This window comes from Leptonotus elevatus, chromosome 3, assembly GCF_054856555.1.
Source record: "Leptonotus elevatus isolate MCC_2025b chromosome 3, RoL_Lele_1.0, whole genome shotgun sequence".
Classification (NCBI taxonomy): domain Eukaryota; kingdom Metazoa; phylum Chordata; class Actinopteri; order Syngnathiformes; family Syngnathidae; genus Leptonotus; species Leptonotus elevatus.
In genome coordinates, this window is record NC_141241.1 from 7336488 (window position 1) to 7358106 (window position 21619).

The 21619-nt window shown below is 38.3% G+C and overlaps 2 protein-coding genes across 2 annotated transcripts in view; one reads left to right on the top strand and one right to left on the bottom strand.

The window, feature by feature from the left end:
* thsd4 (thrombospondin type 1 domain containing 4) overlaps positions 1-7814 on the top strand; it is a 39698-nt gene extending 31884 nt beyond the window's left edge. The window contains exons 17-18 of the mRNA XM_086071608.1: positions 5841-5985; positions 6044-7814. Coding sequence (XP_085927734.1) covers positions 5841-5985; positions 6044-6189 — 291 coding nt within the window. The 3' untranslated portion in view covers positions 6190-7814. The remainder of the gene's footprint in view (positions 1-5840; positions 5986-6043) is intronic.
* pepd (peptidase D) lies at positions 7611-20672 on the bottom strand. The gene is made up of 15 exons (XM_086071609.1): positions 20602-20672; positions 18384-18567; positions 17043-17170; positions 16888-16951; positions 14894-14941; positions 13645-13706; positions 13342-13386; positions 11536-11611; positions 11411-11457; positions 10099-10167; positions 9354-9431; positions 9038-9186; positions 8296-8480; positions 8030-8221; positions 7611-7950 (listed from the first exon to the last, which is right to left on the bottom strand). Exons 1-15 carry the CDS (start codon positions 20616-20618, stop codon positions 7807-7809), a joined length of 1488 nt encoding a protein of 495 aa, XP_085927735.1. The 5' UTR covers positions 20619-20672; the 3' UTR covers positions 7611-7806.
* Between the last annotated feature and the right edge of the window lie 947 nt (positions 20673-21619).

Sequence of the window (21619 nt, forward strand, 5' to 3'; positions counted from 1 at the left end):
TGAAAACCTAACCCTAGTTTTATACCCTACTTTGAAACCCTAACCCTAGTTTAAACCCCTACTTTGAAACCCTAACCCTAGTTTGAACCCCTACTTTGAAACCCTAACCCTACTTTGAAACCCTCACCCTAGTTTAAACCCCTACTTTGAAACCCTAACCCTAGTTTAAAACCCTACTTTAAAACCCTAACCCTATATTTAAACCCTACTTTGAAACCTTAACCCTAGTTTTCAACCCTACTTTGAAACCCTAACCCTAGTTTAAACCCCTACTTTGAAACCCTAACCCTAGTTTTAAACCCTACTTTAAAACCCTAACCCTAGTTTAAACCCCTACTTTGAAACCCTAACCCCAATTCAAAGCCCTACTTTGAAACCCTAACCCTAGTTTAAACCCCTACTGTTAAACCCTAACCCTACTTTGAAACCCTAACCCTAGTTTAAACCCCTACTTTGAAACCCTAACCCTAGTTTTAAACCCTACTTTGAAACCCTAACCCTAGTTTAAAACCCTACTTTGAAACCCTAACCCTAGTTTATACCCCTACTTTGAAACCCTAACCCTAGTTTAAACCCCTACTTTGAAACCCTAACCCTTCTTTGAAACCCTAACCCTAGTTTAAAGCCCTACTTTGAAACCCTAACCCTAGTTTAAACCCCTACTTTGAAACCCTATCCCTAGTTAAAAGCCCTACTTTGAAACCCTAACCCTAGTTTAAAGCCCTACTTTGAAACCCTAACCCTAGTTTAAACCCCTACTTTGAAACCCTAACCCTAGTTCAAAGCCCTACTTTGAAACCCTAACCCTAGTTTAAACCCCTACTTTGAAACCCTAACCCTAGTTTGAAACCCTACTTTGAAACCCTAACCCTAATTTTAACCACTACTTTGAAACCCTAACCCTAGTTCAAAGCCCTACTTTGAAACCCTAACCCTAGTTTAAACCTCTACTTTGAAACCCTAACCCTACTTTGAAACCCTAACCCTACTTTGAAACCCTAACCCTAGTTTAAACCCCTACTTTGAAACCCTAACCCTAGTTTTAAACCCTACTTTAAAACCCTAACCCTAGTTTTAAACCCTACTTTGAAACCCTAACCCAAGTTTAAACCACTACTTTGAAACCCTAACCCTAGTTTAAACCCCTACTTTGAAACCGTAACCCTAGTTTAAACCCCTACTTTTAAACCCTAACCCTAGTTTAAAGCCCTACTTTGAAACCCTAACCCTAGTTTAAACCCCTACTTTGAAACCCTAACCCTAGTTTAAAGCCCTACTTTGAAACCCTAACCCTAGTTTAAAACCCTACTTTGAAACCCTAACCCTAGTTTAAACCCCTACTTTGAAACCCTAACCCTACTTTGAAACCCTAACCCTACTTTGAAACCCTAACCCTACTTTGAAACCCTAACCCTACTTTAAAACCCTAACCCTAGTTTAAACCCCTACTTTGAAAACCTAACCCTAGTTTAAACCCCTACTTTGAAACCCTAATCCTACTTTAAAACCCTAACCCTAGTTTAAACCCCTACTTTGAAACCCTAACCCTAGTTTAAACCCCTACTTTTAAACCCTAACCCTAGTTTAAAGCCCTACTTTGAAACCCTAACCCTAGTTTAAACCCCTACTTTGAAACCCTAACCCTAGTTTAAAGCCCTACTTTGAAACCCTAACCCTAGTTTAAAACTCTACTTTGAAACCCTAACCCTAGTTTAAACCCCTACTTTGAAACCCTAACCCTACTTTGAAACCCTAACCCTACTTTGAAACCCTAACCCTACTTTGAAACCCTAACCCTAGTTTAAACCCCTACTTTGAAAACCTAACCCTAGTTTAAACCCCTACTTTGAAACCCTAATCCTACTTTGAAACCCTAACCCTAGTTTAAACCCCTACTTTAAAACCCTAACCCTAGTTTAAACCCCTACTTTGAAACCCTAACCCTACTTTGAAACCTTAAACCTAGTTTAAACCCCTACTTTGAAACCCTAACCCTAGTTTGAAACCCTACTTTGAAACCCTAACCCTAGTTTAAAACCCTATTTTAAAACCCTAACCCTAGTTTGAAACCCTACTTAGAAACCCTAACCCTAGTTTAAAACCCTATTTTAAAACCCTAACCCTAGTTTGAAACCCTAACCCTAGTTTAAACCCCTACTTTGAAACCCTAACCCTAGTTTAAAACCCTACTTTGAAACCCTAACCCTAGTTTAAACCCCTACTTTGAAACCCTAACCCTACTTTGAAACCCTAACCCTACTTTGAAACCCTAACCCTAGTTTAAACCCCTACTTTGAAAACCTAACCCTAGTTTAAACCCCTACTTTGAAACCCTAATCCTACTTTGAAACCCTAACCCTAGTTTAAACCCCTACTTTAAAACCCTAACCCTAGTTTAAACCCCTACTTTGAAACCCTAACCCTACTTTGAAACCTTAAACCTAGTTTAAACCCCTACTTTGAAACCCTAACCCTAGTTTGAAACCCTACTTTGAAACCCTAACCCTAGTTTAAAACCCTATTTTAAAACCCTAACCCTAGTTTGAAACCCTACTTAGAAACCCTAACCCTAGTTTAAAACCCTATTTTAAAACCCTAACCCTAGTTTGAAACCCTAACCCTAATTTAAACCCCTACTTTGAAACCCTAACCCTAGTTTAAAACCCTACTTTGAAACCCTAACCCTAGTTTAAACCCCTACTTTGAAACCCTAACCCTAGTTTAAACAACTACTTTGAAACCCTAACCCTAGTTTTAAACCCTACTTTGAAACCCTAACCCAAGTTTAAACCACTACTTTGAAACACTAACCCTAGTTTAAACCCCTATTTTGAAACCCTAACCCTAGTTTAAACCCCTACTTTGAAACCCTAACCCTGGTTTAAACCCCTACTTTGAAACCCTAACCCTAGTTTAAAGCCCTACTTTGAAACCCTAACCCTAGTTTTAAACCCTACTTTGAAACCCTAACCCTAGTTTGAAACCCTACTTTGAAACCCTAACCCTAATTTAAACCCCTACTTTGAAACCCTAACCCTAGTTCAAAGCCCTACTTTGAAACCCTAACCCTAGTTTAAACCCCTACTTTGAAACCCTAACCCTACTTTGAAACCCTAACCCTAGTTTAAACCCCTACTTTGAAACCCTAACCCTAGTTTAAACCCCTACTTTGAAACCCTAACCCTACTTTGAAACCCTAAACCTAGTTTAAACCCCTATTTTGAAACCCTAACCCTAGTTTGAAACCCTGCTTTGAAACCCTAACCCTAGTTTAAAGCCCTACTTTGAAACCCTAACCCTAGTTTAAACCCCTACTTTGAAACCCTAACCCTAGTTTAAACCCCTACTTTGAAACCCTAACCCTAGTTTAAACCCCTACTTTGAAACCCTAACCCTACTTTGAAACCCTAACCCTAGTTTTATACCCTGCTTTGAAACCCTAACCATAGTTTAAACCCCTACTTTGAAACCCTAACCCTAGTTTGAACCCCTACTTTGAAACCCTAACCCTACTTTGAAACCCTCACCCTAGTTTAAAACCCTACTTTAAAACCCTAACCCTATATTTAAACCCTACTTTGAAACCCTAACCCTAGTTTTAAACCCTACTTTGAATTCCTAACCCTAGTTTAAACCCCTACTTTAAAACCCTAACCCTAGTTTAAACCCCTACTTTGAAACCCTAACCCCAGTTCAAAGCCCTACTTTGAAACCCTAACCCTAGTTTAAACCCCTACTTTGAAACCCTAACCCTAGTTTAAACCCCTACTTTGAAACCCTAACCCTAGTTTTATACCCTACTTTGAAACCCTAACCCTAGTTTAAACCCCTACTTTGAAACCCTAACCCTAGTTTGAACCCCTACTTTGAAACCCTCACCCTAGTTTAAACCCTTACTTTGAAACCCTAACCCTAGTTTAAAACCCTACTTTAAAACCTTAACCCTATATTTAAACCCTACTTTGAAACCCTAACCCTAGTTTAAACCCCTACTTTGAAACCCTAACCCTACTTTGAAACCCTAACCCTAGTTTAAACCCCTACTTTGAAACCCTAACCCTAGTTTTAAACCCTACTTTGAAACCCTAACCCTAGTTTGAAACCCTACTTTAAAACCCTAACCCTAGTTTAAACCCCTACTTTGAAACCCTAACCCCAGTTCAAAGCCCTACTTTGAAACCCTAACCCTAGTTTAAACCCCTACTTTGAAACCCTAACCCTAGTTTAAACCCCTACTTTGAAACCCTAACCCTAGTTTATAACCCTACTTTGAAACCCTAACCCTATTTGAAACCCTAACCCTAGTTTAAACCCCTACTTTAAAACCCTAACCCTAGTTTAAAGCCCTACTTTGAAACCCTAACCCTAGTTTAAACCCCTACTTTGAAACCCTAACCCTAGTTTAAACCCCTACTTTGAAACCCTAACCCCAGTTCAAAGCCCTACTTTGAAACCCTAACCCTAGTTTAAACCCCTACTTTGAAACCCTAACCCTAGTTTAAACCCCTACTTTGAAACCCTAACCCTAGTTTTATACCCTACTTTGAAACCCTAACCCTAGTTTAAACCCCTACTTTGAAACCCTAACCCTAGTTTGAACCCCTACTTTGAAACCCTCACCCTACTTTGAAACCCTCACCCTAGTTTAAACCCTTACTTTGAAACCCTAACCCTAGTTTAAAACCCTACTTTAAAACCTTAACCCTATATTTAAACCCTACTTTGAAACCCTAACCCTAGTTTAAACCCCTACTTTGAAACCCTAACCCTACTTTGAAACCCTAACCCTAGTTTAAACCCCTACTTTGAAACCCTAACCCTAGTTTTAAACCCTACTTTGAAACCCTAACCCTAGTTTGAAACCCTACTTTAAAACCCTAACCCTAGTTTAAACCCCTACTTTGAAACCCTAACCCCAGTTCAAAGCCCTACTTTGAAACCCTAACCCTAGTTTAAACCCCTACTTTGAAACCCTAACCCTAGTTTAAACCCCTACTTTGAAACCCTAACCCTAGTTTATAACCCTACTTTGAAACCCTAACCCTATTTGAAACCCTAACCCTAGTTTAAACCCCTACTTTGAAACCCTAACCCTAGTTTAAAGCCCTACTTTGAAACCCTAACCCTAGTTTTAAACCCTACTTTGAAACCTTAAACCTAGTTTAAACCCCTACTTTGAAACCCTAACCCTAATTTAAACCCCTACTTTGAAACCCTAACCCTAGTTTATAACCCTACTTTGAAACCTTATCCCTAGTTTTAAACCCTACTTTGAAACCCTAACCCTAGTTTGAACCCCTACTTTGAGACCCTAACCCTAGTTTTAAACCCTACTTTGAAACCCTAACCCTTAGTTTAAACCCCTACTTTGAAACCGTAACCCTAATTTAAACCCCTACTTTGAAACCCTAACCCTACTTTTAAACCCTAACCCTAGTTTAAAATCCTAATTTGAAACCCTAACCCTAGTTTAAAACTTAACTATGAAACCCTAACCCACGTTTAAAACCCTACTTTGAACTCCTAAGCCTAATTTACTTTGAAACCCTAACCCTAGTTTTAAGTCCTAATTTAAAACCCTCACCCTAGTTTAAAACCCTACTTTGAACTCCTAAGCCTAATTTACTTTGAAACCCTAACCCTACTTTTAAGTCCTAATTTTAAACCCTAGCCTTAGTTAAAACCCATATTTTGAAACCCTAACCCTAGTTTAAAACCCTACTTTGAAAGCTTAACCCTAATAATAAAACAACAACTTTGAAACCCTAGTCTTGAATAATACTTGGTTAAAATCACTTAAACTGTGTGGTTTATTACATTTTCCTTTCTGATTTGTGTAGTGCTCTAAAACATGTGAGGGAGGATTCCGTGTACGTGAAGTGCGTTGTCTGTCCGAAGACATGCAATCCAGCACTATCTGCGAGGAGCGGCTCAAACCGTCCGAACGGGAAGACTGCAACCCCGAGCCTTGCGTCCCTCAAATAGGTTGGTCCAATTTGTTAGCTTCGTTTCGTCCTTGAACTATATGACGTTTCCGTTGCAGACGAGCACTGCAAAGACGAGTACTACAATTGCAACGTGGTGGTCCAGGCTCGCCTGTGCGTCTACGACTACTACAAGAAGACCTGCTGCGCATCCTGCTCTCGACACCCCCACAGACACTCCGTGGTCCACAGGGGGCGCAGCTAACACTCATCGAGACCGGAAGTAGAAACAATCTCATGCAGGAAAGAACGGGAATCTGCTCACCGGATGGACGGAACAAGTTGAGGAAATTGCAACATGGCACCTGTTCATCAATTCATATATTGGTTGGAGCATTACTGATGACACATTCAAGAACACTGGGAATTTGACCATATCCTAAATATTTGACAAACTTCTACTTGATTTTAAGTAACAACGAACTGGTTTGCTACCTAGCTATTTTACTTACTTGAACAATTTGTCTAATTATTTGACCGCTTCACTAATTACAGTATTTACTTTGATACTTCACTAATAGTTGATTGACAAGCTAACTATCAGACCATTTGACAGATTAGTTAGCTGTCTGTGTCTCACTTAGGCTACTACTTAACTAACTAGAGGGATGAGAAACTAGCCTGCTAATAGAATATTTAACGATTGATAAATTAGTTAAGTAGCTAAACAATTACTATTAGATTTATTTATGTATTTACGTCTCTCGAGATAAAGAACTATTCGACAAACTTTCTATCTTACTATTTTAAATGTTTGTCTGACTGATTGACTGACTAGCTATCTCTCTAAATATTTAAATCCACCAATACATAAATATACATTTTGTTTAATGAGCCTTTGTGTGACATCTGTATGTTTGTCCCATTAATTGGTATCTGTACTTGGTTGGAACTCTGAGGCGATTTATAATGCGTGAAATTAAAAGTATGAGTTCCCAGTTTTCTTAAATGCAACATCTTAATCTTTCAACTGAAAAGCATAACATAATCTTAGATGTAAATATTGTTTGTTTGTTAAAGTGGCTGTTCAAGAACATGATTTATTTATGTATCTCTCCATCAAGAGGTGTTGTTAATTGTCTCTTTTTTTCTTTTTCTTTTTACATTCACTTATGTGCTCCCGAATCCTAAAGTTGAATTCTCGGCGGAAGGTCACATTCCTAGATGTAACTGCTGCTTCATGGATTACCACACACATTTGCTCATGCTGTAACTTATTCAACAACCCTCCCATCAGAACACACCCACCGTACACACATTTACAGAGTACATACTGTATATGAAATATTCTGAGAGCTTCAGGCTCTGTAGGAAATCGGACTAGTTAGCTAACTAAATAAGTATTTGAGTTACTAGTGTTCAGAATCACTTCCTATCCACTATAGTTTGCAATGTAGACTAGTCTTCATCCCAACAACACATCCATCTTCTTCTTAAAAAACGGGTTATCAGCATTTGAACACATTTGTGTTGGCATCGTGTTCTTTTTCAAATACGTTTTGTTTTGTACTGCTCTTTACAGTATATGCAGGTGTAAGGGAAAGGCTCCTGGTGTGACAATAGCGGCGTCTAGTGGCCGTTATCAGCAAGTGCACCCTGAGAATAATGCACATCGTCATCCATACATATTTGCAAAAATCTCATTTTATTCACTTAAGCAGCATTTGTTTTGTGTCAATTTAAAAATACTTCCTGAGGTGGTAAAATGATTTGTTACTTTTTTGTTTTATTGTTAAACTGCATCATGATCAAGCTTGTATGTGTTCATCTTATTGATTGATTGATTGCTTCGTTTTGAAAATGTATAAAGATTTATGGTGGATCAACATTTTTGGCTGGAAACGAGCGGGCTGAAAGGTTTGTCCGGGGTGCTCATAAAGGCCTCAATCTCGTCCACGGTCCTCGGGACGCAGGTAAGCAGCTCAATGCCGTCGGCGGTGACGGCGATGTCATCCTCAATGCGAACCTGACAGGATGATTTAAATGCGAGACGATCAATAGAAATACTCCATGTTTGAGAGGTCATGAATGCAGGGTTTACTGACCCCGCCAAAGCCTCGGAAGCGACTGAGCACTTGGTTGTTGATGAAGCAGCTTTGCGCGGGGTCGTTCAGGGCCTGATCCAGCAGGTGGTTGATGAAGTAGATGCCAGGCTCCACGGTGAGCACCATGCGCTCCCGGACCAGGCGGCCCATCCGCAGACTCTTCAGCCCGGGCTCGTTGATGCGCTCCACTCCCTGCGGGACACCCGCGTTAGCCGCACGATCCAACGGCTTCTCTCGGCCCCCACAGAGGACTGCGCCGCTCTCACCTCGGGATAACCGCCCACGTCGTGCACGTCGATGCCCAGAAGGTGGCCCAGACCGTGGGGCATAAAAATAGCGCCGAGGTGGGCTTTCATCATGTCTTCCACGCTGCCCTTAAGAATGCCCACTTTCACCAGCTCCTCCAGGTGGACCCGGTCAGCCAAACGGTGCATGTCGGTCCACTTCACGCCTGGACGCGACCAAAAAATTAACTCGTTCACTGCTATTGATATATATTCATTTGAACTATTTCTATTAGTTTACATTTTTTTTCCACTTTTGTTAACAAGAGTATGAAAACCTACAATCTTTTTATTGTACATTTAGAACAGATATAAAATGTGTGAGTAATTGTGAGTTAACTTGTGAAGTCATGCAATTAATTATAATTTTAAAAAAATATCGCCTGATGCTCCTAATTTTTTATAATCTTTGTTTTTGTTTTTTTCTTTCTTTTCTTTGTTTTTAATCGCGTCAGGCGATTTTTTTTTTTAAATTGCAATTAATCGCATGACTTCAATAGTTAACCCACGATTAATTATAAATTTTATATCTGTTTTAAACATACAATAAAAAATATATTCTAGGTTTTCATACTCTTGTTAACAAAAGTGGAAAAAATGTTAAACTAATAAAAATAGCTCAAATGAATTTTTGACGTCAATAGCCATCAATGGCAGTGAATGAGTTAACGTTTACTCGTGAAACCAGTGACACCACTCTTGGTAGCAGCAGTAGTAGTATCACCTGGTCTGATGGCGGCCATGACTGTTCTAGAAGCCTTTAGAACCGCCTCGTAAACGGCCCTCTGGTCAGCGGTGAACTTGCCGTTGGCGGGGAAGGAGCATGTGATATCTGACGAGTAGCAATAGTACTCGCCGCCCATGTCGAACAAACTAGAGGAGGAAACACCAAAACAAAATGTCTTTCAGGTTGTTAGGAATTTTAATTTGTTTGCCTTCCAGTGTCCAATCACGACCATCATAATACTTAAATAGTGCACAGGTAGTTTTGGACAATTCCGATTTTCAGTTCTGAAAGTCTAAAAATTGCCAACACTTACCACATGTCCCCGTCCACGATAGTTTTGTCGTTGGGAGCCCCGGCGTGACCGTAGTGCAGAACAGAAGCATTGTTGCCCCTGTGGGTCACACAGTCAAACATCACGATACATTATACATGTAAAAACACCAACATTGATTTAGAAATAAAAAGGTGAGGTACAGAATTTGACTTTTGTGAAGTTAAGTATTTCAAGTATTCTGCTAACAAGCTAGCAAGTTAGCTAATGGTAAAAAGAAAAAGAAAAAAGTAAATCACTGTTTATATTACAACATCTAAACTTTCTTTACTATTCTGTATCTGATGTTCAAACTGAAGTGTGCAATCATATTTTTTGCAAAAATATGGCTCAAATTACGAATCGGCAGAGCTGGGCTTTAACGGCTCCAACGTTAATTAGCAAAGGCAAGTTTAGGTTTCGACTTTGGTACACAAAGTCAGTGAAGGGAACTAATGAGCTTTTGTCAATCAGTGTCAAACTTCATAGCCTTTGACGACATTATTTCACTATAAAGTTTGGACATGGCTCTAGTTGGTAATCAAGAAAAGGCTTTGTGTGTAAACACAAAACTGAGCTAATAAGCAGTAATCCCTAAGCAAAACTCATTACGCGTGGCCTTGGATACACAGAAGAGCAACGTGTGATTAGCAACTGTTCATGCATAACCATGCCACTAATGAAGTTTTAAAGCACAAGCGTTAACCATTTGATTTTTGTGTTAATATTGCCAGTAAGGCCCACTCACGTTCCGCAGATGCACGTGTACGAGGTGTGCCGCATTCCTCCTTTAGTGTAGCAGTAGTGCTGGAACAGGCTGAAAAGAAAGAAAACACATGATATATCATAGATAAATAACATTAATGAACACTAATCAGCATGACTGATGGTCTGCATATGGCTAACCGAGTTCTAAAAAGATTCATAGTTGGCTAAGAGTAAGTACACTGATATTTACTTATTTTACTGGCCACTTGGGTAGCTAACCACCTACCTGACTGGATGACTAATAAATAAAGTATTTGACACTCTTTAGTTATCTAAGTTAGAGGAAGTAACCTACGTCCTAACTATTTGACTGAGAAAATAAATTCCCAGTTTGTTGGCTAGCACATTATGTCATTTGATGTACGATTTAAATAAATAACTTCCTATAACGGTTTTGTTGACTGACGCTTGCTAGTTTACTATCAACTTACTTTAAATATGTCTACTACTGACTAACTCGAGCAAACTGACTACATTTGCAAGTATTCCCTCAGTGAATGCTCAGTTAAGCTAGCTTACTAGCTAGCTATTTGACCGAATAAATTAGTAATATACTCATACTTTTTAATAACCAACTGACAAGGTTACTGGCCAATGTACTATAATGACATATTCTACTACCTAAGAAACTTAATAACTAGCTATTTGCGATTACTAACATATGTCAGAGATATCAGTAAGTACACTGATATTAACTTATTTTACTGGCCACTTCGGAAACTAACCGCCTACCTGACTGGATGACTAACTAAATAAACTATTTGACACCCTCTTTAGTTAGCTAAGTTAGAGGAAGTAACCTACGTCCTAACTATTTGACTGAGAAAATAAGTTCCCAGTTTGCTGGCTAGCACATTATTTCATTTGATGTAACGATTTGAATAATTTACAATAACTGCTTCGTTGACCGACAGTTTAACTAGCTTGCTAGTTTACTATCACCTTACTTTAAATATGTCTACTACTGACTAACTCGAGCAAACTGACTACATTTGCAAGCATTCACTAAGGGATTGCTCAGTGAAGCTAGCTTACTAGCTAGCTAGCTATTTGACTGAATAAATTAGTAATATACTCCTACTTTTTAATGACCAACTGACAAGGTTACTGGCCAATTTACTATAATGACATATTCTACTACCTAAGAAACTTAATAACTCGCTATTTGCGATTACTAACACCTGTCAGAGATATCGTTTCAAAATATACTACTATTGTGGTGGTTAGATTTTAGATACCCACAGAGCTACTCCTTTAAAAAAAAAAGAAAAAAAAAAGAATAAAAACTTTACCTTTCCATTTCATATTCTTTCTGTCCAGGTTTCACATTCTTCATGATCTAATAAGTCAAACAGTGGCACATGCTAGTGATTGATATGCTAAATAAATCATGTTGTGTGCTAAAAGTGCTACTTACCATCTTATGGGCTTCACTGGACACCCTGTTGGTGTACCTCAGGACCTCAAGCTCCATGTCCGTCTTAGTCAGGCGGCTGCGGGGACAGAGAGAGACAAGCACTGGAACTATACTCATATTAACAAATGAATTAGAAGAAGTCAGAGCACCACCGTGAAGGTGTACAATGATGTGCTCTACTAATAAGCATCCTGGGGGAACAACGTGACCCGAGACATTCTCTTCAAATGTCATAGAGAAAACTTTTTTTTTGCTGCACAGATCAAAACTTCTGCTTGCAAGCTCTGCTAAAGGTGAACTTGAATTGTTCAACTTGGAGTCCTTAGGAACAAAATGCATCAAGTCTTCTATAATAGGCCACTTCATGTACATTGCTAAACAAACACTAGCATTAAGCAATTCATTCTATCACGCTGAATGTGAGATTACTAGACTGCAGTTCAAAGCCTATCAAAGAAGTAATCCAAAGAAAAAGCCACTCAAGGTACGAGTTAAATCAATCACATAAGCCCGCTCACATTTAAAGCAGTAAAACTTGTTACCAAAGGTAAGGTCCCTTTTAAAGTTGGTTACATTGTTTTTAACACATGTAGGAAAAATAATTCTACCACCAAACTTAATAGGAAAAACAAACAAACAAAAAGCAGCAAATGAAAGGGCAAGAGCCATGTGATAAATGGTGATGGGGTTTGTTGTTTTGCAATGCGGTTGAAACGCTGCCTCTCTCAACAGGCGGTGTGACTCGAGAGCATTCCGCCTCATTTTGGCCAAAAATGTCCATTTATCAGACCGCTGCAAAGTCTAACGAAGGGAACAAGCAGACGTGCACGTAGACCATTACGTCTACCCTCCCTGTGGATGGATGGAGGGGGGGGGGGGGGGGGGGGGCTAAACAAACCTGCTTCATAAAGATTTGCATGACTTTGTAGAAGCTGGTCATCGATTTCGACTAAACTTTTAGAACATTAAAGAATAAATAGGGACTTATTTTAGTTGCCAAGTGTCATAAGTCACTGTGGGAAATACAAAGGTAAAGTGCAAAACATGCTTATGTTAAAGTTTAATAAATGCTAACGAAGAATGAAGCTACATACTAAAACGCTAACAAAGCCTAGCATTTAAACAAACAAAGACAAAGACATGGTCTAAAGCGGGGAAAAAAGTCCAGCTAATGAACGTGCATGCTAAAGGATAAAAAAAAAAGAAAGAAAATAATTTGCATGCATTTGTTGTTTTATAAAGATATCAGAAATGAAAGAAGTCAAGCTAAAACATGTTTGTGCTAGGCTAGTCACTAATACAATTTCTCTGTAACTTTACATCTGCGAACTTACATAACGCCCAAAAACTTAGCATGAGCATCCATTTGTTAATTGACAAAAAGTGTCAGGAGCTTTAATGAAGTCAAATCAAAGAACGTGCATGCTAAAACGCTAATTGAATGCATTTGCTAATTCACCAAGACACATGCAGAGCTTAAGAAGTCAAGCTAATGAATTTATGTGATAAACGCTAACAGAGCTTAGCGCTAGAATGCATTTAATTGAGAAAAACATGGTTAGAAGATAAAGAAGCCAAACGAATGATGTCAGGAGCTAAATAACGCAGGCTAATTAATGTGTATGTTAAATGCTAACAAACCTAAACATTAGCAAGCATTTGATGGTTAGCGTGGACATGGTCAGATGCTAAAGAGGTGTGAGGCTAATAAATGTTCAGAAATGTCCTACCCATCCTACAGTACAATAACTATTGTACTTAGCTTGTTGTCGCTGAAGCTCACGCATGTGTCATGTGACATCTTACCATTCCACAATGACTGGGTGCAACAATGTGTTGTTCACTTGGAACCTGAATCAAAAGAAAAAAAGAAAAAGAAAAATAGTTCAGTTAGACAATATAAGACTTCCACAATCGCAAAAGCTGGTCACCGTTGAGCCGCGGCAGGTGGAGAAAAGGAGGCGGGGCAGCCAGAGGGTGGGGAGTATTAAAAAATTAAAAATAAATAAAAAGACCAGAGAGCAGCGAGAAGGACAACATTGTTTACGCAACTAAATTATCACTATGCATGAGAACCCATAAAGCAAAATGTAATTAAAGGAAACCTACTGGCTAATTCCTTCAAACGAGGCTTCATGGCTGACGCTCCCGCTGTCTGTGTTCTGTCCGCGCTACAATGAACACACGCACACGCACACACACACACACACACACACACACAAACAAATAACATTAAATGTTAAATGCATCCATACACCTACCCATAGTTAAAATTGATTACCATCTTGGACTTTTATCAATCAAGTCTGAGTTTCTTTGTGTCAACAACATTAAAAGCTTTTGTTTTCTGAGCTGACGAGTCAGCAATAAGCACTAACCATTTGATCAAATACACAACCATAACATTTCTTACTCGTTAGCTGTATAAATGATAGAAATATAAAAATGTTTATATCATACTGTATATCATCTTGCCATCCATAAACATATTATCACTGGGAAATGGAACATTATTTCTCTCAGCCAGTCAGTCAGTGATGAAAAAAATACAGTATACGGTAGTTGAATATTATACTCTGATATAATAGCATAGTATGAAAAATAAATAAAAACTACCTAATGTTTCACCATTATTCACTTAATTTATATTCCTGGCTTGTCATAAAATTTGTTCTAACATTATCCTCGTAAAAGTAATTTATTTCCTCTTAAAAACTATAATATTTCTTCATCTTACAAGTATTACTTTTTTTCTGCTGCAATAAAAAAAAAGTATTAAATTGCATCTAAATCCTCCTAAAATTGCAATTTTACTTATTTGTGCATAAGGATTTTTAACTTGTAGAATTTGACTTCCATTTTCACTATTATATATATATATATATATATATATATATATATATATATATATATATATATAATTTTTTCTTCTTTTCTATTTCTATTATATATATATATATATATATAATTTTTTCTTCTTTTCTAGTCTCATAAAATGACTTCAAATTGTGATACTAAAAGTATTTTTATCTAAATATATATATATATATATTTTAAATAATAACTTTAGTCATTCTTAATTTTCGTAGTAGCAATACAGCACTATTCAGTGTGGCCAATACTTTAAAATTAAAATACTTGTATTGAAACGTCTTACTTTTTAAATTACATACATTTATATTGTTGTACTGTACTATATCGTCACAGTATAAATGTTATATATCAATGCAATATATTTATTTGCCAGAATTACATAAATACTGCCACATTGACAGGTGGCTGGCATCCATTTTAACTTCTCCCTTTTACCTCCCTCTTTTTAAATGAAGTTAGTGTCGGAAGAAAGAAAGCAACACACCAGTGTGAGGAGGACGGCTGGTTTCAGGTTGCTCAGGACTTCAGCAATCTGCAAAGCAAGAAAAAATAAATAAAATAAGGAATGGACAAATATGAGCTTCTGTGTATACACACACACACACACACATTGCAGAGTGACACTCTGGCTGCCAGGTGTCGCCGTGGCTCCGCAGCACCAATGTAACACGGAACCTCAAATGACTTTATTGCTCATCCGGCAGACCGAAATGCCAGGTGACATTTTCCTGACACGCACGTGACCGCCTGGGGAGCGCCGCAACTATCACATAGCTTCAATTTTACACACATTAGTACCGATGAAGGTCGTCTCGTTTCACAGCACAATACGGAAAAACCGGCCTGTATTGCGGAGGCGAAGTCAATTGACTCCACAAGTGAACAAATGCATGAGATGCCCGATGAAACTGACATCTGTCAAGTGCCACTAAAAACACATTTATCATGACCATTGGGGTTTTCTCATTTAATTTCAATTGGGGGGGGCTCTCTCTTCCAGAATGTTTTTTCAAGTGATCTCTCTCTCTGCAGGGCCATAAAAGAGAGTTACAGACGGATTTACTGTTTGGTCATTGGCTAGTAAAATGAGAAGTAGCTGCCATATTTGTGAAATTTTCTAAAACGAATGGAATGGGCATTTCAAAACCATCTATAATCCTCCATAACAAATTAATAAAAAAAAATAAAAAAACATGACTTATTTGACAGCCCACAATGCTCTTCTAACAAATAATGTCAATTTTTTTTGCAAATTCAATCAAGTTTTTAAGGCAGATGACACCATTTGAAATTGAAATCAGAAAAGCGGTTCCTGCACGAAATGAAAGTGTTGAGGAGACAAATTGAGGAATAATCAAGTTATACCATTTTACCCTAATCTGATTCAACTTGTACCCACATTTCCGATTGGTGCACAAAAAGTTCCCCAAAAAGGCTTCTTCTTTTTTTTTCACAAAAAAATTAAAGTGACAGGAATTCATTCATTATTAGAGTTTCAAATTTCTCGTTTTGTAACCAGGTTGAAATGACCATTCCAAGCAGACCAAGCATTTGGACAGATTGTCATTTTTTTTGGGATAGCTTATCAATCAATTATGAGACTGCCATCTGCTGGATCTAATGAAGCACTGAGCACTTTCCTCCATCCCCCAAAGCAAAAAAAAAAATACAATCTTGATCAACAAGACATTTTTGAGGTTTCAAAAATGTGTTTTACACCTTAGTGCAGTGGTATCCAAATTACAGACTGGGGGGCTTTTGCGGACCACCATCCATTTTTCAGCGGCCCGCAGCATTCACTAAAAATTTAATTTGACACGGCTGCAAGGCCAGTAAAAAAATTTTTTTTTTAAAGTGGAGGTGGGAAGTGAAAAGGGAGAGGGTCAAAAATAGCCACTACTAATAATAAATTGGTTACTATACTGTAAAGCGTTTCTAATAGTTTTTCCTACTTTCTGCTGTGTCAAGGTCTGATTTTTGAACCAGTCGAAACATTTTGACATGCGCCCAATTGGTAAGCATCTTGCTTGGGTAGATTCAAAAAAAAAAAAACTTGGTCGGTCTCAACTATGCAAGCAGCACTTAAGAAGGTCACAATATTGACACATTGTGGTTTTCTATTGTGCTTATAGTGAGAGTCCCTGCTGGCGACACTTTATGCGGGCGAAAGCCGCTCTTCTGGCATTTGAGTGTTTTGAAGGCTCCCACTGCGACTTTTGCAGAAGAAGTGGCGGCAGATTGACGTGGAAGCCTCACCCCCCGTCCCCCCTCCCCAGGTGGGAATCACACGCCTCAGGGAAGCTGCAAAGAAAGCTCCGTTCTTAACAGCAGCAAGAAGGTCATAGCGTCAATTTAACAAAGATAACATTTGATTTAAGACATTCTGATGCCAATTAATGCTTGCTTTTAGATTCACGGCTCAAAGCCTTTTAAGACTTCAGATATCCAAGGTAACTCTGCTCAAGGAGGTAGACTTACATCACAGGTATGGTGCACCTCATCAACAGCATACTTCTTCCTAAAGTGGTCTTTGGTATAGATCCTGTCGACACATAAGACGACTTTTAGGGAAAAGCACACAACATTTATGTTACTCCAAACACCTTAGGCTCCTAGAAAACACAAAGACTCACTCTCCCATCCAAGTGCCGTAGCTTTCAGGCAGTTTTGGAACAAACAGGATGGATTTGCCCGAGTCCACTTCAATGGCCCCATAGCAGTCAGCCTCAGTCACCCCGAAGGCCCAATGGAAGAAAGACTCCTGTGCATACAGGACGGAAACAAATGAACCACTTCCCAAATTAGTGTTTTAAATATATATGCATTAATATCGAGTTAATTTAAAGTTACTTTAACGCCACTCATATTTTTAACACTCGATTAATGCACTGTGTTGTCATCAATGTCTAACATTAAATGCTTATGCCATCTATTGGTAGAAAAATGACCTCAACACAAATCAATGTCTCACGCTCTTTTCTTTTTACAGTACAGTACATCTTTTTAACTTTAACTTCAAATAATTTTATGAATTACTATGGAATTACTGTATCAATGAGCTAAAATATACAAGGTTAAGTATAAGGTTAACGTGTTTTTCCACTTTCACGTTAATGAGTATTAAAAACTGGGAAAAATATATTTTTATTGTACATTTGATATTATTTCACATTTAGAACAAATATAAAATAGGCAATTAATCATGAGTTAATTATTAACTCATTCAAACCCAAAAACATATAAGTAAGTTTTTTTAATATCACTCCCAAAAGCGTTGTGTTTTATGTTTTCTTATGCTGGAGCATGCAGAAGGCTTTGATACAGCTTCTGACATGAAGAGGTCACTTAAAGCTAAAGCAATGGTAGTTATTACAAAAAAACATCAGCAGGTGGCAGCAGAGTATACGAGATCAGCCAAGGGCCATTTTGCAACAAGCTCTTTTTCCCAGTGTTTTCAACAGGTTTGTGAATAGTGATGAAACTTAGCTATATTCTAATGTTAATTGCCGCAAAACGGAAACAGATACAAATATATGATGATGATGGATGAAAGAAGAGACAAATCTTTTTTTGGGGGGTAGGTTCCATGTTTTTATAGCTAAAGAACACAATATTCTGAGGGCTTTGCAAAATCAGTCAAAATCCAGTAAACCATCCGGGAGCGAAGGGAGTTGCTCCAGTGAAAATGGCTGGGAGTGAATGAGTTAAAGTCATCCGTTCAATTACAATTCAAAAATGCAATCAACTGAAACTAGACAATGAGTATGTTTACATGCAGTCAATAACACGTGTAAACATGCAAAAACCCAAATAACTCAAATAAGAGCCCGAACCTGAAGGGATTGGTCATATAAACACATTTGGAATACCTCCATTGAACGTGGCATTGTTTTGCGTTCTGCACATGCCCTACTCGTCATGAATCTTGATCTTTGGAAGACTTGCACGCGCGACTCCGCGTATCAACCACTGACCTGCCTGAAAAGGAGGTCCGTGTCGGTACAGTGCCTCTGCTGCTGCTCGCCGCCCTGCAGCAGCACAACCGAGCAGGACTCCACACGCTCTACGGCCCTCAGCCCGCTGCACAGACGCCGGCGGTTCTCCGCGAAAAGCTCGGCGGACACTCGGAGGGTGTCATTACCCAGCCAGAAGACGGGTCTGAAAGCAAAAAAAGAGGGAACATGTTAAGGGGCGCTAAAATGGGATTTGAAAAAACTTGTTTTCGCAATTTGTTTACAAGATGACAGCTATTTGGAGCCTGAAACTATTTGAGGAAATTCTCCAACGGATTTTTGAAGGATCCCTGCAAAAGTCCTGAAAATGTGATTTATTCAACCCGAGAATAACAGCAACGAAGAAACCCAGCAATTTCGACAGGGCCTTGGCACGGCATGCTCAAGGCCCAATAACAGTGTTTACGAGGTTTATGGATCGACCTTGAGTACAGTCCAGTGTGTGGGATCAGATAGACTGTGTCTTATCAGCAAAGAGACTTGCTATCTGACCCGCCGTGTTACAAGCTTGTCGAAGTACTGCCTTAATCTTTGCACAGTCGGGTTGACTCCGCACACCACTTCAAATCTTATTATGTCGTATCTGAAGGATTATCTACACGTCCTGGCAACACAGTGGCCTCCCCGTGAGGAGAGGGGGGGGGGGGATGAGTGTAACCTTCAAATTTAGAGATGAAAGAACAGTTGAAAGAAAACATACGTATTTTCTGTTAATTCATTCTGATGGAAGTTGAGTTTGGTCGGTGGCATGACACGAAACAGTAGCACCATTCATTTTACGAACCGCTTAGTATGATGGCGTTAGTTTCTATATATTCCTACTAGCAGCTCTCATTTCTTTACGGTATCATCTCATCTGGAAGATTTGCCATGTCCTGAGTTTTATACTCAACACAATAACAAACTACAATGTGCCTTGCCTTGCCTTATAATGTAACATACTTTCACTTCAACTGTCTGTCCAAAGGATTTGTACTTTGTAGTTGAACGGTCAGTCCAAAGGATTCGTACATGCTACCTCAGCTTTAATTTTAAAGGGCAAAGTTTGATGCGCATTTCCATTGCATAACTTGGAATGGTGCAAGAAAATCACAAGATGATTAAGTTTATTTAAAAAAAGAAAGAAAGAAAGAAAGAAAGAAAGAAAGAAAGATTGAGAACATTCCCATTTGAGGAATGTTATAACAGAAAATACTTTAAAAGTTGTCTTCAGTGTCATCCAATAACATGTAGCAAATACATTTCTTGGTCAGTCATTTACCAATACTAAGCCAATAAGATCAATGATTAAATCAGATAATATTTAAACACATTAACATATAGAATGAGAGGGCTTAGAGTAAAAATATAAATAAATAAATAAATAAAAATTATATTAAAAAAAAAAAAACTTCCCCAAAGCTATATTTTAGATTTTTCCCACTGACATGGATAGTTTGACTTTTTTAAGCAATAACTAATGAGCAGCCTTTGTTTTGTTTATTAATATTATTATTATGATTATTATGATGATGATTATTATTATTATTATTATATACTTAGTATAAACATTTTACATATGTGGGGATATTAGAAAATGTCACTTAATATTTTCATATGTAATAAAATAGACAAAGACAACAATAACAGTAACTATAATAATAATAATAATGCAAATTTGTTTTTATTAAAATGAATAGATGGGAATTTTAACCTCATAACCTCGAAACTAATATACATTGACCAAAAAAAACCTACAATTGTAAACCCAATGGGTGACCTTTATTTTTTATGTTTTTTAATTATTCTTCTACGGGTTCCCCCACTGATTTTTCTTCTCTCTTTTTTGGAGTCAGAGAAATCAGTGGATATAGCTCAAGAACGCACGCAATTATAAGTTAGTGAATTAGGGGGACATTATGTTTATTACTAATTTTGCGAATTACACATTAAACACAGGTCCAATCGTTACTAATTTGAAATGTCTACTCTGAGCTCTGTTGTCTAAACTCTCAAGTGTTCTGTCTCATATGGTTTTGACAGCGAATCGACCTAACAAACAAACGCCTCTGAGAGCGAGACGACGCTATCGACGTGGCACAGCAGTAAATATTTTAAAACACATTCTCATGCATGATTCAAGGTTTAGTAAATAGTAACATTCGGTAGTGTTGTGACAAAGTAATAAATATAAACTCACCGCGGTGCTGCAGCCATGACGACGTTCTTGCTCCCACCGAACTGTCACGTGCAGGCGGAAATCACATGACTTTTTCCACGTTGACGCGACATTGTGCTGCGTTCATGATAATCGGACGTTGGCTATTTTTAAAAACTGTAGCATGACGACATACCACAACGTGGTGGTTGTATGTTTAGATAATAAATATTCATTTTTAAATTGTGTTCAAGAGTCCTGTCACATTTTTTCTGCATTAATTTAGCAATTTTCTCCTCAAATTTAATAATTAAAATGTATTAATTGTTTTTAGACATTCATCCACACAAAGGTCACAGCTGAGCTGGAGTTTGACCCCCCCCCCCCCCAAAAGGTTTGGCACAAATGTTGTCCTTTTCTTTACATGTATTAGCATAAACTCAATTTAATAGACCATGCGGGGGTTTAGAATGCAGTTATCAGCCTTAATCTCCTTGTGTGTTTATTCACAAGGAGCCGCACACCTGTTGTTATTCGCGCGACACTTTTTAATTAAAAAGACCAACAGCGCAATTAAGACGCCTTCCCTTACGCAGTCACACCGCCATCACGCTTTCAGCTCTTTTTTTTTGGGGGGGGGGGGGGGGGGGGGGCGTCCGTCATGTGCCACACGGAATTGAAATAACCTGCTGCCATGAATGTAAATAAGCCGAACGCGCGGCCAGAATTGAAAGCCGTTGGTCTGTGTAATTTAAAGGCAACAGGCAACTTGTTTGTTCTGCTTTGAGATAATTCATTTGCTAATGCTTGCCCAAGAGGGCTGTATAACTTAACTAGTGCACATTTGTTTCAATGCAATTACAAACAAACACCATTAGACTTAGATGCACAGTATCGTGAGATACAATTTTAAAAAAAAGTAGACATTTCATCACATTTTGAAATCCAAATAATCATCACAAATCAAACTACAATGATACAATGTTTTTCAATGAGTGGAGGAATTCCTTTCACCGAGTTGACCGTCATTTTGACTCGTGAAGTAGAAGCTCGGAATTTT